Genomic DNA, 21,928 nt, shown 5'->3' with positions numbered 1-21,928 from the left:
AGTAAGCATAAACTATCTCCCAAGTTCATTTGGGATTTTTAAATTCAAATTTTTAAAAACTTAAAAACATTTAAATAAAAACAAAAAAAGTCTACATAAATTTGCAATACAAAAATGTGCACCAAGTACACGCTAGTGTCTGCAGAGACCAGAAGGGGTGTGGGTTCCCTGTAACTGCAGTTATGGATGGTTATGAGCCACAGTGCTGGGAACCAATCTCAGGTCTTCTGTAAGAGCAAAAGTACTCCTAAAGGCGGGCCGCTGCTCCAGTGTCTCACTTTTTTTTTTTTTTTGAGTGCTGGAAATCCACCTTCTCGTTTTTAAAATTTTTTTTTGTTTTTTTTTTTTTGAGACAGGGTTTCTCTGTGGCTTTGGAGGTAAATTTTTTTTAATTTAAATTAGAAACAAGCTTGCTTCACATGGCAATCCCAGCTCCCTTTCCCTCCCCTCCTCCCCCACCCCCCTTGACACTCCCAACCCCCCACCCAAACCCCACTCCACTTTCCAGGGAGGGTGAGGCCCTTCAAGGGGGATCTCCAAAGTCTGTCATTGTTTGTAATAGTCAGAACCTGGAAGCAACCTAGATGCCCCTCAACTGAAGAGTGGATAGAGAAAATGTCGTACATTTACACAATGGAGTACTATTCAGCGGGGGGGGGGAATGGAATCTTGGAATCTGTAGGCAAATGGATGGCACTAGAAGAAACCATCCTGAGTGAGGTCTCACTTTTATAGGTTTGGTTGGCCTTGGGACTGATTGCCTCTGACTCCAGAGTGTTGGGATTAAAGGCCTCTGCTACCACATCTGGCTAACTCTCTAAAATCTTGACTACCAATTGCAGGAAATGCCAGAGATGGAGCTGCATGTTAAATTACAACATGGAGGTCTTCTACAAGGTGAGTGAGTCTCTTAAAAAAGCAAAATCAAACCCAAGAAGTTAGCTGGCATGGTAGAGTACAAGCCTGTAATCCCAGAATCTGGGAGGTGAAGACAGGAGGATCAGGAGTTCGAAGTCACCTTCAGCTACATAATACTTATTGATTTTTTTATTTTAGTGCATTGGTATTCTGCCTGCGTGTATGTCTGTGTGAGGGTGTCAGCTCTTGGGAGCTACGGACAGTTGTGAGCTGCCGTGTGGGCACAGGGAATTGAATCCGGGTCCTCTAGAAGCATAGTCAGTGCTCTCAACCTCTGAGCCGTCTCTCCAGCCCATCGACATAGTAATTTATGAGTCAAGGTTAAGTGAGACTCTCTCAAAGACAGTATAAAAAACAACAAAGCAGTGAAAACAAGGGGAAAAGAGGGACAAAGCTGGATAATATATTCAATGACATTCAGTAATCAGTAGAGTGAGAATAACGTCAAGGCCCGTGCCACACCGACCAAAGGCACATTCATTATTCAGCACACCAAACCACTATCTTTTAGTCAGGATCCCTATCTATTTGGGATTATCAGAAATTGAACTGCCATGCAGCCTGGGACCGAGAACCTACGGAGGGTGTCGGGATGGATGGATGATACAGAGACCAGTCGGTGGTGAAAGAAGGCTTCCCTTTATTCTTACCCCGGCTGGTTATATACCCTGACACCAGAGGCGGGGTGGTGAAAGAAGGCTTCCCTTTATTCTTACCCCGGCTGGTTATATACCCTGACACCAGAGGCGGGGTGGTGAAAGAAGGCTTCCCTTTATTCTTACCCCGGCTGGTTATATACCCTGACACCAGAGGCGGGGTGGTGAAAGAAGGCTTCCCTTTATTCTTACCCCGGCTGGTTATATACCCTGACACCAGAGGCGGGGTGGTGAAAGAAGGCTTCCCTTTATTCTTACCCCGGCTGGTTATATACCCTGACACCAGAGGCGGGGTGGTGAAAGAAGGCTTCCCTTTATTCTTACCCCGGCTGGTTATATACCCTGACACCAGAGGCGGGGTGGTGGGGGATCAGGAAGAGGCGGTTAGTCATTGGAAAGGTCAAGGTCAGGGTGTTCCCGTATCAGGAACTTATTGCTCCGGTAAACATGTTTTTCTTTGTGATTAGTAAACATGTTTTCTCTACGGTGGGTTACAGCTGCCTGCTCCCAGGCTGACAGGGAAGTGGGCCTCTGGCCAAGGTCTCTTGTTCCTACATTGAATATGATATGTAATAAAAGGCTTTTACATATTCATACAAAGTTATTTTTAGCACAGGCTTGCTGATGCTTAATAATCAGGGAATGAGTCAAAAGGAATTCCCATATTCATTGGTTATTTTCACTGGCATTTAGTTTTCTGATACCCTATAACAGAAGAGATGAATGAAGTTTTTCTGACAGTGGGGGTGATATTGAAAGACCCCTATCCCGGACCCCCTAGGAAAAGAAAAGCAAGGCCAGGCCGTTGCCTAATGAAAAAACCCAGACCAGGTGCCTCGCCCAGCTGGCAGGATGTCAAACAGGATCTGTGGTCACCAGAGCAGTCATGGGACCCAGATAATAATTGCTGAAGCGTGCCAGGGTCTTTTATGTGGCAATACCAGGACACCTAGTCCTTGGCAACTATCCCTGCCTCCAGTTGTGTCTATGATCACCATAGTAGTCATGGGACCAGGATAATAATTGCTGAAGCGTGCCGGGGTCTTTCATAAAGTAATACCAGGAAACTTAGTCCGTGAGAACTACCCCTGCCCCCAAAATGAGCCAATGAAATGCCTGTTGCTATGCTGATACTTATATAACCATTAAAACTCTATAAATATTGTGCTCCCTGCAAGCCCGGTATGCTCTGCACCCGAGTTGCAGTAGCATCCGCAGGCGCCTGTGTACTCAATAAATCACCTCTTGCATTTGCAGCCAGTGGTCTGGCCCCGGTTCTTGGGCAGAGGGTTCGGTTCAGTGCCCGGCGCTTTGATGCCGAGGTCTTTCAATATAACTCTGGCCAGATGTGAACTTTGCATAAAGGCTTGACCATAGGACAAGGAGATGGAGATGCCCAGTGCAGTGACTCATTTGCAGTTTCACAAAGCCCAAAACCATTCTCTATGGAAAAATATAGAACATTCAGTGAGACATTTGCCCGAGAATGTAAAAAAGAGATGGGGTAAGCCTGTAGCCTCACATACGTGAAGCACTAGGTTCAATTCCTAGAATCCAAATAACAAAACAAAACAAAACAAAACAAAAAAACCCAAATCCCTAGAAATTTCAGACCATTAGTTCTGATCCCCCGGAACCGCAGCTGGATGGTCCTGAGCCACCACGTGGGTGATGGGAATTGAGCCCAGATCCCCTGAAGAGCCAGCAGCGCTCTTAAGCACGGAGCCGTCTCTCCAGGCCCATGAAACATGTTTGTTAACAGGAAGTGATGTCAAGTAGCACAGGACAGGAAACGACTGAAGTCACTGAGGAGGGTCACCTCGTCTTCAGCCCCATTGAGAAAGCTAGCATCTCCCTCAAGAGAACCTGTCTCCATCCCTTTGGCACCCCATAAGATCACTGCAAATCGTGCCAGAGAAGAGAGGAGGTGGGGCGCCACCTTTTGCTCCCCGACTTCCCGAGAGCAGGTCACAGAGGCATGTTGGCATGAAGAACACAGATGTGCCTATGTTCTGAAGGGCTAGGAGAAATTACGGGGCTGGGGAGATGGCCAGCAGGTAAGGGCACCTGCTGGCCACATGAGTGAGCTCCATCTCTGGGAGCCACAAGGTGGAGGAGAAAACTGACCCCTTGGAGCTGTCCTCAGACCTCCACATTTACACAGTAGCTTGGGTACCACACCACCACCGCAAAGTTACTAACTAAATATAAACGAAACAACTAACAGTGTAAACCAAGTCTGGGTGCACGGCGCACGCCTTTAATCTCAGTACTTAGCAGGCAGAGGCAAGCAGATCTCTGTTTGAGGCCAGCCTGGTCTAATAGTAAGCTCTAGGCTAGCCAGACCCTACCTCACATAAATAAGTAAATAAATACATATAAAACAAAAATGTTTGAGAGGAAATTTCATCCTACCTGAAAGGCCATGGCATTCAGAACTACCTGACCTACTCTGATTTCTCTTTCTTGGGTAACTGGAGAGAAGGGTAAAACCCCGAGGAAGCATCTGGTATGTTTCTAGTCTCCTTGACACACACCATGTCAACTTGACTCAAACTAGAGTCACCTGGGAAAAGGGGACCTTGGCACCAGGCAAGCACACAGGTAGGAAAACACCTAAACATATGATATCTAAAAGTTATGAAAGACCCCAAGAGGGATACTTTCACGGAAGGGAGACCCGAACCCAAGGAACAACGAGACCACGAGCTTGGATGCAACAGCAAGAGGCTTTATTGATAATACACGGGTACCCGGGGCGTCTCAGTCTCGGGAACTGAGAGCCCCGAGCTGGGGACTCGGGGATTCTTTTATAGCAAAAAGCGCAGTACAGAAGCGAGAAGCCTAGTTACAGGACCCTGATTGGGCAATTTAAATGAGGCTGGGGCTCAGAACGAGGGCAATTGAGGTTTTGCTTGGAACTCAAGTCTCGGCCTTGGCCCTATCTGAGGAACAATAGGTCTCTGTGCTTGCCCAATCTTGCTGGGCTGGCCATCTGGTCAGAGCTCCCTTCTGATAGCAATGACTATTCAGCTGTGGGGACCTTGAACTGAGCTCCCCTCTGATAGCAATGACTATTCAATTGTGGGGGAAACGGAATTTTCCATAAGCCTCGGCTGCCTGTTTAGACTGGGCCGGGGTCTTTCAGTTAAAGAGTAGAATATGTGGAATTCTATCTTTGTAACATTTTCTGTTTTTGTTTTTCGAGACAGGGTTTCTCTGTATTTTTTTTTTTTTTTTGAGACAGGGTTTCTCTGTAGCTTTAGAGGCTGTCCTGGAACTCCCTTGGTAGTCCAGGCTGGTTTCGAACATACAGAGATCCGCCTGCCTCTGCCTCCCAAGTGCTGGGATTAAAGGCACGCACCACCAACGCCCAGCTGTAGCATTTTCATGTCTAAAACAATTTCAAAACTTTAGGAAAAAAATTTAACCCACATTAGGGATGAGGAGGAGGAGAGAGAACACGAACCCTTCAACTTATGTTCAGGTCACCCAGCTTGTACTCTCAGCATAAATCCTGGATGTCAGATCATTTTGGGGTTGGTGACGTGGATTCTGTTAAGAAAACATGCCCAGAGAAGCAAGAGTTTTGGGGAAGGGAGAGTAAAACCTGATGCACTTTGAACTTGACTTTCAGATGTTTAATAGCTTCCCACTGAGATAAGTCTCAGCTCGTCATCACCTTCTTAGAAGAGGGTTAGAAAAAAGGGATCGTGAGGGACCAGGGCAGCTGTGGACTGTGCAGGGGATGGGGGTCAGAGAAGACTGGGCATTCAGTCCAAGCTCAGTGTCACTTTGTAAAACTGAGGTCACTACTGTCTAGGGCCAGAATGTGCCCAAATGTCACAGATCTGCTGGGGCCAGAGCAGTAGTCACAGACACGTCACACTGACACACTTGACTGCTGCAAGATATGTCACATAAAACAACAAACAGCACATCAACTCCCCCCCCCGCCCCCATCCCTCCAGACAGGGTTTCTCTGTATTGTTTTGGAGGCTGTCCTGGAACTCTCTCTGTAGACCAGGTTGGTCTCAAACTCACAGAGATCCGCTTGACTCTGCCTCCCAAGCGTTGTTCTTTTTGCACCAATGTTAGGATAAGGCTGGAAGGGGGTCCTGTGTGGGGAATCTTGGTGGGTTCCAAGACGGGTGAGGGTGACCGAGGCCGGGGGGTGGGTGGGATGGGTGGGGTGGACGGGACACAACACACATGCCAGGCACACAGAGCTTGGGTGAGAAGTTTTATTAGAAAGGGAAGGGAGGGGGAAGGAAAGAGAAAAGAGGTGAAGAGACACAGAGACAGAGGACAGAAGAGAAGAGGGAGACAGGAGCAGAAGGAGAACAAGAGTGTGTAAGTGGGCGGGGTCTGTCTTTTAAAGGGGTCCTTTGCACCTACGAGAAACTGTACTCATGGAACCCTGGGCTGACCAGGGTACCGCCTGAGTGCATCCTGCCAGGTGACAGAGGCAGGCCAGCAAAGTGCCTGAATCCTTACACCCAGTGCTGGGACCAAAGACGTACGCTACCACTGCTCGGCCCTCTTTTCACTTTTTAGAAATTTTTTTTTTTATCTTTTTGTGTGTGCACATATATGGGCATGTGTGTGCCGAACCAGTTATGTGGAGGGCAGAGCAGTCTCGGGTGTTAGTCTGAGCCTTCTATCTTGTGGTCCATCTAACACTGCCACATACTCCAGGCTAGTTCATCTGAGAGCTTCTGGAGACTGTGTTATCATCCCGTAGGAGCGGCGATTACAAGAGAATTACAAACACGCTACAGCAGCTTACGTGGATGTGGGTTCTGGGCATCCAAACTCACATTCTCTCTCTTGTGCCCCCAAGAACTTTACCTATTTAGGCATCTTTCTAGCACCCTTCTACTCCCGCCCCCCGGAACCCGGTTTGTGGTGTGGTGTATCTCAAGGCTGGCCTTCATTTTGAGATGCTCCTGCCTCAGGAGCTGAAATGCTGGGATTACAGGAGTGTATACCACAACGCTCAGCTTCATCCACCCACTCTCGAGACGCACAAGGACACAGTCACAGTCCATACACTCCACAGTCAAGTTTGCTCCCCCCCGTGATACAGTGAATTCTGCTGTCCATCACCTTCAAGGCCCTCCCCGCACAGTCACAGTCACACATGGTGGCGGCGCACAGACCTCCGCATCATCCAGCCATAACTGAACATCCAGTCTGGGGACAGTCATTAGCAAAGACAGACCGCACCTGCAGACACAGCATCAGGCTGTCACAAAGTCCTTCCCTCCCTCCCTTTCCCCCCCAAAGGGACACAGTAAGGGTACCCCGCGCCGTGCTGATGCAGAGCCACGGACACAGAAGACCACACACACACATGCACGCACACACACACGCACGCACGCACACACAGGTCACTTAATAGAGAGACGCAAACCCAGGTCGCGGTTACAACCGTGTTCACACCCTGCCTGCAATAAAGGCTGTGGGGCACTTAACACACCACAGGGCCCAGCGACACCACTTCCACGATCACAAGATCCCGGCGTGGTAGCACACAGCGTCGCCTGTGTTTTCACAGCCACAATCGAGACACACACACACACACACACACACGCACACGCACACGCACACGCCTCGGAGAGAGGCGATTACAACCTCTCACACCCCCAAACAAACGGCCACACCGCCGCCATCGAAACCACATTCAGGCCCCGCAGCCCTCGGATGCTCCCACGTGCACAGCGCCCCCAGGACCTCGGGACACGCCCGGTCCCCGCCCAGGACTCCCAGACCGCTTCACCTTCGGGCTCCGTACCACGCGCGTGCGCCCGCGCCCGAGTTTCCCAGCTCGCTACGGACCCTGGGAAGCGTAGTCCAGAGCCACACCAGACACCGACAAGATGTCGTCCTCTCACCTTGGAGCGCCTGACTCGCTATGTTTCTGAGACGACTCCAGGGAGGTGCCGAAGAGGAGGTCCCCACTCCAGGTGTGAGCTTATTTGGGCCCAGGTGATGACAATCTACTCAAAGAAACCCCAAAACACGCGAAGAGGAGGCCGAGTTGGCGCGAGGGAGACCGAGCAACGGTCCGCAATGCCCCATGGGAAATGTAGTCCAAGGCGGGAAAAGCGCTGACAGCCGGGCCGGGCTTCGGTGAACAAATCCCCCCCTCCATCCCCGGAGCGTCGCGGAGACTTCTGGGAGCGCTCGCCCGCCCGCTCCCGGAGTGCGCAGACGCAGGGCGGCGAGTGGACATTTTGGTCTTTGTCCGCGGGTCAGCACGGCCTCTGGGTCCACGTGGCGCCCAGGGAGGAGGTGGGATGTGGGCGTCGTGGGTCGGTGGGGGCCCGGGAGGCTGGAGGGGAGGGTTTCCGAGCAGTGGCGGCGCGGGGTGGGGGCCGAGGGTGGGCCCCGAGCCTCGGGCCTTCCCGGGGGCGGGGGCGGGGGCCTCTGCGCCGCGCTGGGACGCCCGAGGCCGAGGCCGAGCGCAGAGTTGGACCCGTCGCCTGCGGTCGTTGACGGGGTGGGCAGCTGGACGTGGGGTGGTGGGCGGCTGGGCCGTGAGGCCGCGTGGGGACCGCTGTCACGTCCGCGCCGTGGTTCCCGGGCGGAAGGTGCTGATGGTGGTGACCGGGCCGGCTTCCCCGGAGAGCATCCGTTGGGCCGCCCTGGGGAGAGGGGACAGAGCTACGGACTGGGTACTTCTAAGACAGTGTTTATTAAGCGTGAGTTTTTAATACCTGTAGCCAGGCGGTGGAGTTTTGTTAATGTGTCTAGTAAACCTTAATAGGAATGGTTAGAGTTTTGTTAATACGTCTAGTGAACCTTAATAGGAATTGTTAGACTTTAAAAATCGATTTCTGTATACTAAGGTGCAGTTGTTCCTGAGTGGAGGAAAGATATACATTACTCTGACATGCTTAACATTATATAAATATATATACATACATATATATGCACACTTACACATATATACACACATGTACACACACATATACACACACATATATACACACACATATATACATATACACAAAACTCGTTTGTAATTTTTCTTTCGGGGGTGCCTGCCGCAGACTCTTACGTTTCTGATTATTTTTGAGGCGCTTTAATAGAGCTGCCAGGCACATCGCATTTCGTTTTGAGGAGCGTCATTCCACCGAAAACCCAGGATTAGAGAGTCAAGGTTTCGGCTAGGCACAGTTCCGAGTTATTTACATATATTTGCGCGGACGTGCTTGCCTGTACGCACGTGTGTGTGTGTGTGGGGGGGTCTGAGGGCTATTTTGGAATCGGTTTTGTCTTCCCGTGGTGTGGATTTTGGGGTCGATTTCAGACTTGGAAGCAAACGCCTTCACCCGCTTAGCCATCTCCACTGACCCAAGTTCCTCGATTTTTGAAGAAAATGTAGTTGTTGCTGTTCTGAATCATAGAAGTTCATGAGCCTAGGTCTGGGAACTATGTGGCATTAAAAAAAAAAACCTGCTTGTTATTTCGGTCATTGAAGACATTGCCAACATTGGCCTTTCTTTACAAGGTAAAAGTAAAGCAATCGAGTCTTTAACTTTACCAGTGATAAATGTACCTTACCTCACTTGCTCAAGGCCCTGAGTCAGTCCTCAGCACCACTAAGAAAGTTGTAAACAGTGAGCCCTCAAGTTGTAGCTGCTTTTCTTTGAGGGGGCTTTTTTGTTGTTAATATTTGCTTTTTCGAGACAGGGTTTCTGTGTGTATTCCTGTAAAGCAGGCTGGCCTCGAACTCAAATCCTCCTGCCTCTGCTCGCTCCCTAGAGCTGGGATTAAAGGTGTGCACCGTCATTGGCCCAACTCTTATCTTTCTAAATGTCACTTGAATTTTTTTTGAGATTTTATTTTTATTTTTATGTGTACTTTCCTGCAAGTATGACTTTTGTGCACCTCATGCTTACACTGCACTTCCCGCAGTGGCCAGAAGAGGGCATCAGATCTCCTGGGACTGGTGTTACATAAATTACTTATTTATTTATTTATTTATTTATTTTTTGAGACAGTTTTCTCTGTGTAGTCTCTTTGTTCACTCTGTAGAACAGGCTGGCTTTGAACTCACAGTGATCCTGCTTGCTTTTGCCTCCTGCGTGCTGGGATTAAAGGCATTTTGGTTTTTTGAGACAGGGTTTCTCTGTGGCTTTGGAGGCTGTCCTGGAACTAGCTGTTATAGACCAGGCTGGTCTCGAACTCACAAAGATCCGCCTGCCTCTGCCTCCCGAGTGCTGGGATTAAAGGCGTGCGCCACCAACGCCCGGCTCAGAGACAGAATCTTAAGTAGCCCACTTAAGTGCTCGGATTACAGACTTGTCATCATACCTGCCTTTGGTGTTTTAAATTCTTTTTTTAAAAACAGGGTCTTACTATGTAGATCAGGCAGATCTCAAACTACAGAGGACCACCTGCCTCTGTCTCCTGAGAGCTGGACTTAACTATTTTTTCCCTTTCTTAAAAATCAGTCTGTTACCAGGGAAACAGGAAGCGCTGGTCCAAAAGTGATCATTTTAGGGGAAGGGGACCTCAGTAACCTCTCAAGTTTGCGAATTCTAAACCTCACAATTGTACAGGTCATGAAGTTAATGTTAAATTCTGGAAGTAGACCTGGTATTTAGTAAGTGCTTGGTTAAATGTAAAGTAGTAGTATTGACTATAAAAATACAAAAGATAATTTTACTGAAATAACACTGCAACTCAAATTGTTACTAGTTTGTTAGCTTGCATGGAGGCTTTTGCCTGTATGTACATCTACGCACTAATGAGTGCCTGGTGCCCTCCCTCTGAGTCCTGGAGACGGTATTGGCTGCCCTGGAACTGCAGTGTGGTCAGTGGTGAGCTGCCATGCGGGTGCTGGGAATTGAACCTACGTCCTCTAAAAAAGCAGCTAGTGCTCTTTAGTTCATATTGTTTACGGCAGAAATTTCTGAAGAAGAAATGTGATGTAGAGTCGGGCGGTGGTGGCGCATGCCTTTAATCCCAGCACTTGGGAGGCAGAGACAGGTGGATCTCTGTGGGGCCAGCCTGGTCTACAGAGTGAGTTCCAGGACAGCCTCCAAAGCAATATAGAGAAATCCTGCCTCGAAAAAAACAAAAACAATGTGATGTATAGAAGCAGTTTTGCTGTCTGTGAGATAGTTTCATGTAGCCTTGACTTTGTTTTTTTGTTCTTTAAGAATTTTTAATACTAGAGGCTGAAGCAGGAGGATCTCTGTGTTCTGAAGCCAGCCTGGTATATGGTGCCACCACAGAGATATATTGTAACCGTTGATATTTTTGTATTAAATTCCAATTTTGGCTCATTTGGTTTATAATATATAAAGGGCAGTCTTTTATGCTTTACCTTGAATCATATCAGGCAGACATTTCATGTGGCTGGTCTACCATTTTTGAATATCTTTTTCCCCAAAAAGTAATGTTTGGTTTTACTTCAATACAATGTCTATTAATCATTTAGTGGGTGGTTGTAATAGCAGTGAATGACCTATAGTTGACTCAGCAATTTCTAAGAGCTGCCTGAAGTGAAGTTTTCTAGTGTTTTTCCAACTTCTATTTTAGTATGTAACTCATTGTTACTAGAGTCTCCTACATGATCTATATCCCCAGTCTGATCTTTTTTCTCTGCCTTTTCTATTTCTTTTTTGTTTTTTAAAGATGCTTAGAATGCTCGTTGGATTTCGTTCCTTTATTTATTTATTTATTTTTGGTTTTACAAGACAGGGTTTCTCTGTATTGTTTTGGAGGCTGTTGGTCCAGCCTGGCCTCAAACTCACAGAGATCCACCTGCCTCTGCCTCCCGAGTGCTGGGGTTAAAGGCGTGCGCCACCACCGCCGGGCTTCGTTCCTTTATTTTTTAACAGTTTGTGTGTATGAGTGCTTTGCCTGTTACATATGCCTGTGCCACTGTGCGTGCCTGGTACAAAGTCCAGCGGAAAGCATCAAATCCCTTGGAACTGGACTTAAGAGATGCTGTGAGTCGCTATGTGGGTTCTGGGAATCAAGCCCACGTCTCTACAATAGTTTAACAGGCATTTGTGCTGGTTCACCAACTTGTGTGCCTGGTGCCTATGAAGGCCAGAAGAGGGCATTGGATCTTTGTGGAACACAGTTGTGAGCTGTCACCATGTGGCTGGGTCCTTTGGAAGAATAGCCAGTGTTCTTAACTGCTGAGCCGCCTTTCCCACCTCTGTCTTTTTCTTCTTTTAAGCATCACTTTACATTTTAAAGTTGTATAGTTTTAGTATGTGTGTTAGTTTTTATTGCTGAGATAAAATACCATGACCAAGGCATCTTGTAAAAGAATGTTTAGGTTTATGATTTCAGAGGGTTAGAGTCCATGATGGCAGAGCCAAAGGAACAGCTGAAAACTCACACTTTGATCCACTGAGTCTCTTGATCTCAGAACCCTCCCTGGTGATGCACCTCCTCAGCAAGACACATCTGCTAATCCTTCCTAATAATTCTACCAACTGGGGACCAGTTATTCAGATTATGAGCCCAGAAGGCTATTTTCATTCCAACCACCACAGGAAGTTTCAATCTACTTCATTGATTGTGTTTTGTACTGTCCTGTTACACTTAGCCAGAGAATGCTGATTCAGTTTACCATATTTTCACTTTCTGAGACTGGCTCACCCTGTCATCCTGTTTGCCCTGTATAACTTACTATGCACACCAGATTGCCCTTGACCTTGTTGCAGTCCTTCTGCCTCTGCTTCCTGGGTACTTAGATTCCAGGTTTGTGCCACCATGCCCAGCGGTATATATTCCTCACTCTTAGTTCCTGCCCTGTGCTCCTAAAAGATGGTATACCATGTTCACTTTGTCAGTTGATGCAGATATAGAGGCATAGCTCCACAGCCATGACAGCCACCTGAGGAGTTGCTTAATGTTTTAGGAACTGTGATTCAGGTAAAACTGAGTGAGTCTTTGGCTTCAACCTAGAAAATGATTTCAGAGTAAGCCAATATGAAACAGAGTTGGGGTGTCTCGTTTTGCTTTGGCAAGTTGTTTGTTTTTTAAGACAGGGGTTCTCTGTGTAGCCCTGGCTGTCCTAGAACATGCTCTGTAGACCAGGTTGGCTTCAATCAAAGTTAAATCTACCTGCCTCCTGCCTCTCAAATGCTGGGATTAAAGGCATGGACCACCACCACCTGGACTATATTCTGTTAATTTTTGAGATAATATTTTAATTACAGCATTTTCCCTTCCCTTTCCTCCCTTTATTTGAACTCTCAAGTGGGACACCCTGCAAGTGGAAATGAGAGGCCAACTTGAGGGAGTTGGTTCTCTTTCCACTATGTGGTAGAGAAGATTAAACTCAGACCTGGTAGCAAGTACCTCATCTTGAGCCATTTTGCTTGCCCCAGAGTTGGGAGTTTGTTGAGATTTTTTGAGACAGGGTATGGTTTAGCACAGGTTGGCTTTGAACTGGCTGTGTAGTAGCTGAGGCTGATCTTTTCCTGTCTACCTCCCAAGCTCTGAAATTACAGTGCCACCATAACCAGTTTATGTGTTGCAAGGGATTGAACTCAGAGCTTCCTGTATGCTTGGCAAGCAGTCTTCCAACTGAGTCACACATCCTTATCCTCAAGATATTTTAATTCAGGTTTAAAAATAGAAAGAGGTAAAAAGGTACCCAGGAATGAAGACATTTCAGAGCATGTGTGTGGGCTTGTCAAAGAAGAATTGTATCTCATTTTTACTGTGGTAGTCACATAGACCATATCGGTGGGGTTTACAGCCATTGTCTTCAAAGGATTGCTTCAAAGAATTGCCAAGGAACCTTAGGGGGTTTATTGAGGTACACATGGCAGGATTACAAGTGATAAAGTAAAGCTTTCTCACAGGGAGACAGTAACTTAGGCTAGCTTCTGCTAAAAAAAAAAAGTAGTCTTCTTTAAGATCCCCAGAAAATGTTTGGTAGAGGAATGAGTCCCTACCCAAGGTTGTATACATTCAGGCCTTAAGGTTGGTCTTTGTTATTTTATAGAAACTACCGAAGGGCTGGGTAGCTGGTTCAATCAGTGAAGTGCCTGTCATGCAAGCATGAGAACCTTAATTCAGATCCCCAGCACGCACATAAGCCAGTGGTACACTTAGGCTGTTCCTGTCTGAGGCCCCTGAGAAGCTAGGATTGTAGGCTTAGTTTTTTCATGTGCATTTTAGGATTTGCTTGTCCAGTTCTGGAAGGAGATGTCCCCCAAAATTGCTATTGTGATTTATTAAATTTATAAAATAATTTAGAGGAAAGCAGCGTCTTTATGTTAGACACTCATATCCGTGAACATGTGCTTTATTCTGATGTCATTTGGAGTTTTTAAGTGTTTCCATTTTAACAAAATTATCCTTGTCTGTGCGGTATGTAGATGGTGCACGGGTGCCATGGGAAAATGTGGCGGTCAGAGTAAAATCTGTAAGATTGGTTTTCTTCCACATTTATGTGCGTTGTAGGTATCCTTTCTTTTCTTTGTCTTCTGCTTTTTCTTTTGTTTTGTTTTTCAGACAGGGTTTCTTTGTGTAGCCCTGGCTATCCTGGAACTAGCACTGTAGACCAGGCTGGCCTCTAGCTCACAGAGATCTGCCTGCCTCTGCCTCCTGAGGGCTGGGATTACAGGTATATATACATTATATGCATATGCACATACATGCATAAATACACGTATTTAAAAAATTATGCTCATTGATGTTTTGCCTGCATGAGGGTGTCGGGTACTTTGGAACTGGAGTTAACAGACAGTTATGAGCTGCCATGTGGGTGCTGGGAATTGAATCCGGGTCCTCTGGAAGAGCAGACAGTGCTCTTAACTGCTGAGCCATCTCTCCAGCCCTGAGAGTTTATATCTTATCCACAAGATGTAGGCAGAGAGGGAGCAAGACTGGGCTTGATGTGGGCTTTTGAAACCTCAAAACCCATGACAGTGACACACCCCCTCCAGGACTCAAAAGAGCAGCAGTTCTCCTAACTGCTGAGCCTCTCCTACCCTCTATGTATGCGCTTTGTTGTTTTGATTTTGTGTTTGTGCAATTGTGTGCACTACATCATGCGTGTAGAGGTTCAGGACAACTTGATGGAGTTGTCTTCTCTTCCAACTGTGTAGGTAGGTCCCTACCGAGCCGTCTTACCAGCCTGCATATTTCTTGGTCCTTTCATGCCAGTCTGAGTTCTGTTTCATTCAGTGATACCATGTTACTTTCTGAAAATACTTCTGTTATGATTGTCATGAATTAGATGATTATAAATGATTATGAAAAATGTCATAGTATTCAGAGAATCAGGAGTTCACAAGTCCAGCTTGAGTTATATAAAAGATTCTGTGTCAATAAAGCCAAAACCATAACTTTTTAAAATAAAAGATCATAGTCATAGGTTATATGTATGTAGCTTATTTATTGTTCAAGTACTAAGTGAGCCCTTTTAAATTAGATACAGTGTTGCATACCTGAATTGGGAATGCAGGGACTGAAGGATGGAGAGCCCCTGCTACATAGCCAAGTTAGAGGTCATCTTTGGCTACAAGAGAGCCTGCCTCCTCTGCCCCTCCAAAATTTGTTGCTTGTGATGACACATGCCCATAATGTATGAGACAGAGGCAAAAATTTCCATGCAAGTTCAAGGCCACCATGGTCTACATAGCAAATTCTATATCAGTCAGAACTACATGGCCAAGAAAGACCCCATCTCAGAACAAAAACCCAGAAACAAAGATAAGTTTTTATTCTTGAGTTCTTTCCTCTAATAAGTTTTATCCCTTTTTTGGGATTTCTTTTATTCCACTATTATATTTCCTTGGTATAGTCTCTGAATGTCATTAAGCTTCTACCAGCAAATGACAAGTTAATAAATAGTAAAGAGACCTTGTTCTCTTTACTCTATTTCATCTCCCTTTTACCAATTCAGTTCTCACAGCACCCACCCACTCACCCACCCAATCTAGCCTGGGCTGTCATGGAACTTGCCGTGTAGACCAGACTAGCTTCAAACTCACAGGGATGTGCCCACCTCTGTCTACCAAGTGCTGGAATTAAATGCGTGTGCCACCGCTGCCCTCCCCGGGCAGTCCTTACTCTCTTAATTGCTTTTTTTGCAAACAGTATCATGTAGCCCTGGCTGGCCTCAAATTTACTCACCTAACCAGAATGACCTGAAACCCCGTCCTTCAGCCTCGGCCCCCGTCCCGTCCCGTCCCGTCCCCCCCCCCCCCGTCCACTTTCCTGTGTGGTGGGACTCTAAGCCTGTGTGTGCCACCACACTCAGAATCCTTTAGAGGAGTGGTTCTCAACCTGTGAAGGGTCCAGACACCCTTCACAGTGGTTGCATATCAGATATCCTGCATATCATATATTTACATTATGATTTGTAACAGCAAAATTACAGTTTCGAAGTAGCAACAAAAATAATTGTATAGCCAGGTGGTGGTGGTGCATATCTTTAATCCCAGCACTGGGGAGGTCAAGACAGGCAGATCTCTGAGTTGGAGGCCAGGCTCCAAAGCTACAGAGAAACCCTGTCTTGAAAAACAGAAGGGGGGGGGAGGGTGGTGGAGAAAGGGAGAGAGAGAAAAGAAAAGAACTGTATGATTAGAAGTCACCACAACATGAGGAACTGTGTTAAAGAGTCGAAGTGTTAGGATTCTGGGCAGCACAGCTTTAGAGATTTCAGTGTTTTTCATATCTTTTCTTCTCCCGTCTTTCAGTCCACTTTTTTAGATACTTGAGTCCCTTCATTTTTTTCCTGATATTTTGTGGTACAGCCCAGTTTGATTGTTTGACATTTGCATCTTGGTAGCTACATTTTATGTTTCCTTTAATAAGCCCTGTATGCTTTGAAAATCTACCATATGGTTTGCATTTTTAAAAAGTTAGGACCAGTGAGGTGGCTTAGTGGGTAAAGGCACTTGCCACCAAGCTTAACAACTTGAGTTCTGGGCCGAGCATTGGTGGCGCACATCTTTAATCCCAGCACTCGGGAGGCAGAGGCAGGTGGATCTCTGTGAGTTCCAGGCCAGCCTGGTCTACAGAGCGAGTTCCAGGACAGCCTCCAAAATAATACAGAGAAATCCTGTCTCGAAAAACCAAAACAAACAAAAAACCCAACTTGAGTTCTATCCATAGAAGGAAAGAATCAACTTCTGCAAATTGTTTTCTGTGAACTTGTGTTAGTTGAGTGATAATTACCTTATTTTTGTGTAGTCATTTTATCATGTTGAATGATTTCTCATTGTTATGCAATAACTAATTCCTTAAATGGAAACTTGTTTTTTCCAGGAGTATTCTCATGAATATCAGTTTTGTAGCTCTCAGGGTAGTCATGGACTCATTATGCAAGCAAAGGTGGTTTGAGGTTATCATCCTGCTACCACTTCCTAGGTGCTAGTGACAGGAGTTCACAGACTGGGCAAGAACCTTATGAATGCTAGGCAAACATGCCTCTGAACTTTTATTGCTCATATTGGGGAATATATATATTTCTCCAGCTCTCCAGTCTCTCCCATTTCTTCCCCCTGTTCCCTCCCAGATTCATGCGCTCTCTCTCTCTCTCTCTCTCTCTCTCTCTCTCTCTCTCTCTCTCTCTCTCTCTCTCTCTCTCTCTCTCTGTGTGTGTGTGTGTACACACACATGGGTACGTGTGTATACCATGGGCGCGCGTGTGCTCAGTCCATTTCAGGGATGGACAGTTGGATAACCAATGAGAGGGCTTATCCCTGGGGAAGATGATTGTTCTCCGCATTCCTTAGTTGCCTGTAGTTCTTTGTTTAGGGTGAGGTCAGATGAGATTTCTCCCTTTCGTGTTAACATGTCTGTTGGTGTTTTACTTGTTCAAGTCCTGTCCAGGCAGCCTTTGTTGGGTATCTAGGGTAAAGCTTCCCTGTCGTTTCTAGGAGACACAATCTTACAGTGGTTTGCCTGATCCTCTGGTTCTTACCGTCTTCCCAACCCCTCTTCCATGATGTTCATGGAGCCTTAGGTGCAAGAGTTGTGTCTATTGGGGCTGGACATTCCACGATCAGTTGTTCTGTGGGTTTTGACCAGTTGTGGTTTTCTGTGATGGTCTCTATCTGTTGTAAAGAGAAGTATATTTGACGATGAGTGAGAGCCACACTTAACTGTGGATATAAGGATAAGTATTTAGAGTATAGTTAGGGACGAGACTGATGTAGTAAAGTGGCAGTGGTAGGTTTAAGACCCTAGGTAGTTGGCCAGGTTCGCAGTACCAGGCATTGTTTTCCTCCTGTTGAGCATGCCTTAAGTCCAATAGATGGCTGTTGGTTACTACCCAGGTATGAGTGCCGCTGTTGTTGGTTGTTAGGATTCATAGGTGTCGTAGCTGCATACAATTATTGTTGCTTCCTTCTCTTGAAAGGTTGCACCTTCTAATACTGTGCACACTAGCGTTAGATAATGGGGGAATATTTAGGTAACACTAACCAACCTACAGGAAGTATTTGTTGAGTGCTTACCATATATTACCCATGTTCCTTTAAATGATTCTTTGTGATCTGTTGTAGAAGCGGCTGAGAAAAAGACAAGTACATCGAGCAACATCAAGATCTGGGAGGCCAGTTGAGTCCACCAAGGAAAGTGTGAATGCAAGAAAACTGGAATCATCTTTGCTCACAGACTTCATTTCTTTTCCTTCTGTTTTTCAGAACAGACTTTGCTTTTTAAAGGGCAAACCATTTTTCAAAGCTTCAGGTTTTGAGCTTGAAACGTAATTTAGATTTTAACAGGAAGTTGTATGGGAAAGAATCATGCGTTTTTGTAGAGTTTGGAAATCCTCTACCATAGCCTCCTGGTAAGACTATCTTACCAGGAAATGCCTGTGTGGGAATGCCTGCAGTTTAAATACTGCCCCATTTGTTAGCAGAGCACACAGACTAGAGGAAAAGCCTATGAATTTATCAACTGTAGAGAAGCATTTACTCAAGTGTCACATCTCACTGAACATAGAAGTCATGCTGAGAGGAAGCCCTGTGTTTCTAAGAAATACTGAAAAGCCTTTAGCTAGATGACAGACTTTTCAACATCAGAAAATTCATGCTGGAGAAAAGCAAGTGAAATCTGCAAAACCAACATTGACTATTAGAAAGCTTACACTGGGAAGAAAGGTTTATGCTGATAAAGTTCTCAAGCCTTGTCCCTTACCCTGCATTTGCATGAGTGGTCAGATACAGAAGCCTTAAAACTACAGGAGATGTGGAAATATTCTCAGCCAAGAGTAATCTCTCGGTTCTCAAAGATTTCGTAACTGGAGATAAACCTTGTGAATGTGATAAAGTTTCCATTCAGATGTCACACCTCAGTCAGCAGAGAATTTTAAGTGGGGGAAGCCCCTTTGCCTGTAAGGTATGTGGGAAACTCTTCAGCCACAAGTCAAATCTTACAGAGCACGAGCATTTTCATAATCGAGAGAAACCTTTTGAATGTAATGAATGTGGAAAAGCCTTTAGTCAAAAGCAGTATGTCATTAAGCATCAGAACACTCATACTGGAGAGAAGCTTTTTGAGTGTAATGATTGTGGAAAGTCCTTTAGCCAGAAGGAAAACTTGCTTACCCATCAGAAAATTCACACTGGAGAGAAACCTTTTGAGTGCAAAGATTGTGGGAAAGCTTTCATTCAGAAGTCAAACCTCATCAGACATCAGAGAACTCACACAGGAGAGAAACCGTTCATATGTAAGGAGTGTGGGAAAACCTTTAGTGGCAAATCAAATCTTACTGAGCATGAGAAAATTCATATTGGTGAGAAACCCTTTAAATGTAATGAATGTGGAACAGCTTTTGGCCAGAAAAAGTACCTCATAAAGCATCAAAACATTCACACTGGAGAGAAACCCTATGAATGCAATGAGTGTGGAAAAGCCTTCTCTCAGCGAACGTCACTTATTGTGCACGTGAGAATTCATTCGGGTGATAAACCTTACGAATGCAATGTTTGTGGAAAAGCCTTCTCTCAGAGTTCGTCTCTAACCGTGCATGTGAGGAGCCACACCGGTGAGAAGCCCTATGGTTGCAATGAATGTGGGAAAGCCTTTTCTCAGTTCTCAACCCTGGCCCTGCATTTGAGGATACACACAGGTAAAAAGCCTTACCAGTGTAGTGAGTGTGGGAAGGCTTTCAGCCAGAAGTCTCACCACATTAGACACCAGAAAATCCACACGCATTAAACACTGAATATCTTCAGTGTGGGGCAGTGTTCAGTAAGAGGCCACACACCACAAGTCAGCCAAACATTGAACAGAAAATGTCATGAACGCCGGAGAATTCATACTGAGGGGGAAGAAGTTTGTATGACTAAAGCCTGCACTCAGTGAACATAACAGAAAACAAAACCAGTGCTGAAACTTTACAAGTTCTCTAAAATTGAGTGTGGAGAACAGGGCTGTTACTGCTATCAGCATAGATCTGGAAGTCTTCACCAGTCTAATAAGTAAGCTGTGTTAGAAGAAACAAGATAAATTATATGATCATGCAGTAATATTAAACATAATTTCAAGAGGACAGAAATTATAGGATGATAACTATGCATTTACCAAGATTTAGAATACAAAAAGAGTTGCTTCCGATGAACACCAAGACTATGTTTGGAGGCAGATTGTTCTTTGAGGAGCAAAGCTACATGCCACAGACTTTAAAACAGCAGTACAAGTAAAATATGTGGAAATTGAAAGCAGAAATGGAAAAATGGTATACATTAAACAAGGTTCTGACCTTGGGAGTAGGAAAACATTCCTTGTAACATTTGAAAATACTTAGTAATTCTCATGAGTGATTATGCTCAGGAGGTTAGGTACCAGGACATGTATCCTTTAGAGTAGCCAAATATTAGAAGTTAACACTCGTTAGGAATGGAACGAGAAGCTTTTAGGTGGACTGTTATGCAGACATCTGGCAGATGCAGCAGACAAGGTGTGTGTAACTGGAAGGATTCTGGAAGGGACGCAGGGAAACTCAAGTTGCAGAATGATGCATGTAGTACAGTGACTTTCTGCCAAGCTAAAGATTCCTTCTTGAGACTCAGTTATCACGGCATAAATGCATTTGGGTATGTAAATGAGAAGCATCAGAAGGCTGCAGACCAACTGAATATGAGTGAGAAGGGAAGGGAGTGAGTGTGGGGGTGGGGAGGGCCTCAGCTTTTTATAGAAGCATCCATTCTCTTAAAGACTGCAAGTCAATATATGAAGATACTGGCTAACTTTCGGTTGTGTTATATGGATATCATGTCTTATTTTTTGTACTTTTCTGTATTTTTCAAAATAAGAGTGGAGGTAAAGGTGGGAACTCTACCTGTAGAAATGTTATAGTTGACTGATTCCCTATCAAATACCAAGCTTTTATAGATGATATTTCTAAAACTTTAACAATGAGTGGTTGGACTTGACACTCTATGTAATGAAATTATCTATTTTATTAAAATTTAAAATGGCAACATATGCTTAAATCTTTCAACTTTATTTCACTGTATTGAGTATGGTCTTGTTACATTTCTAGTATTTTTGCAAGGTCATTTGAACGTAGGAAATCTAAGAAACTTAAGCTTAGGTGCATGGGCATCATTGGACATTCAGTGTTTCATTCCTCTGTTTTGACAAACACTTGTTTCTTTTCCCAAGGGGTGTTAGGGTGAGTGACTCAGACCCTTTGGGCCTTCCTGATGATTATTAAAACTCCACCTTTGTCATCACAATGTAATTGGGTACAAAGGATTAAGTTTTGTGTGGGGTGGGTGCATGTGTACTGCATGTGGATGTGCGTGTTTGTGGGAGCCAGAGTGAAACCTCATGTGCCCGTGCTCCGTCCACGTCTCACTGGCCCAGACCTCAGCTGTCTGACAGCAGGTCCCAGGGATTGGCCTGCTCCGCCTGCTCACCAAAGCTGGACCATACACGCGCACCACCAAACCAGCGTTTTCTTTCTCTCCCCCTCCCTCAGCTTGGTTCAAGGAATGGAGTTTAGGCAAGTACTTGATTGACAGCTGGCTACCAGCACTTGGAGCTTCTTTATACCTTGTGTGGTTGGTGGGTGGGTGGCGGTGTGCATGCCAGGTTAGGGGAATCCTGTAGAATTTGGTTCACTACTTGAACCATGTGGGTTCCGGGGGTCAAATTGAGGTCTTTAGGTTTGGTGACAAGCACCTTTATATGCTGAGCCATCCTGCTGCCCCTCCCATATCACATGTTAACATACATCTACATATGTTAATCTCAAAGTTTTTAAAAAGAGATTCATTCATGTGGCTACATTACCATTTATCTTTTCTTACTCTGGTGGCATAACCATGAATTGTCTGCCTAGATGCATAAATGAATTCTTTTTTTGGTTTTACGAGACAGGGTTTCTCTGTATATTG

General features: G+C 45.5%; 1 protein-coding gene across 2 annotated transcripts; it reads left to right on the top strand.

Moving 5' to 3' along the window:
• The first annotated feature begins 7,426 nt into the window (after positions 1 to 7,426).
• On the top strand, positions 7,427 to 21,011 carry Znf146 (zinc finger protein 146). Of its 2 annotated transcripts, none has more exons than XM_013121809.3 (2): positions 7,427 to 7,543; positions 18,083 to 21,011. In XM_013121809.3, the coding sequence occupies exon 2, from the start codon at positions 18,864 to 18,866 to the stop codon at positions 19,740 to 19,742; it is 879 nt and encodes a 292-aa protein (XP_012977263.1). In that variant the 5' UTR covers positions 7,427 to 7,543; positions 18,083 to 18,863; the 3' UTR covers positions 19,743 to 21,011. The 2 variants fall into 2 exon arrangements, with proteins under 2 accessions (XP_012977263.1, XP_012977262.1); XM_013121808.3 differs by lacking the exon at positions 7,427 to 7,543 and adding an exon at positions 7,734 to 7,871.
• The last annotated feature ends 917 nt before the right edge of the window (positions 21,012 to 21,928 follow it).

The sequence above is a fragment of the Mesocricetus auratus genome, unplaced genomic scaffold (genome assembly GCF_017639785.1).
Source record: "Mesocricetus auratus isolate SY011 unplaced genomic scaffold, BCM_Maur_2.0 Super-Scaffold_100046, whole genome shotgun sequence".
In the NCBI taxonomy this organism is placed as follows: domain Eukaryota; kingdom Metazoa; phylum Chordata; class Mammalia; order Rodentia; family Cricetidae; genus Mesocricetus; species Mesocricetus auratus.
The sequence above is the reverse complement of the archived record's forward strand: the minus strand, read 5'-3'. Positions and strand labels throughout refer to the sequence as shown.

Bases quoted from the DNA above. Each gene is read 5' to 3' on its own strand.
- Znf146 (XM_013121809.3), top strand. From the start codon at position 18,864: ATGTCACACCTCAGTCAGCAGAGAATTTTAAGTGGGGGAAGCCCCTTT.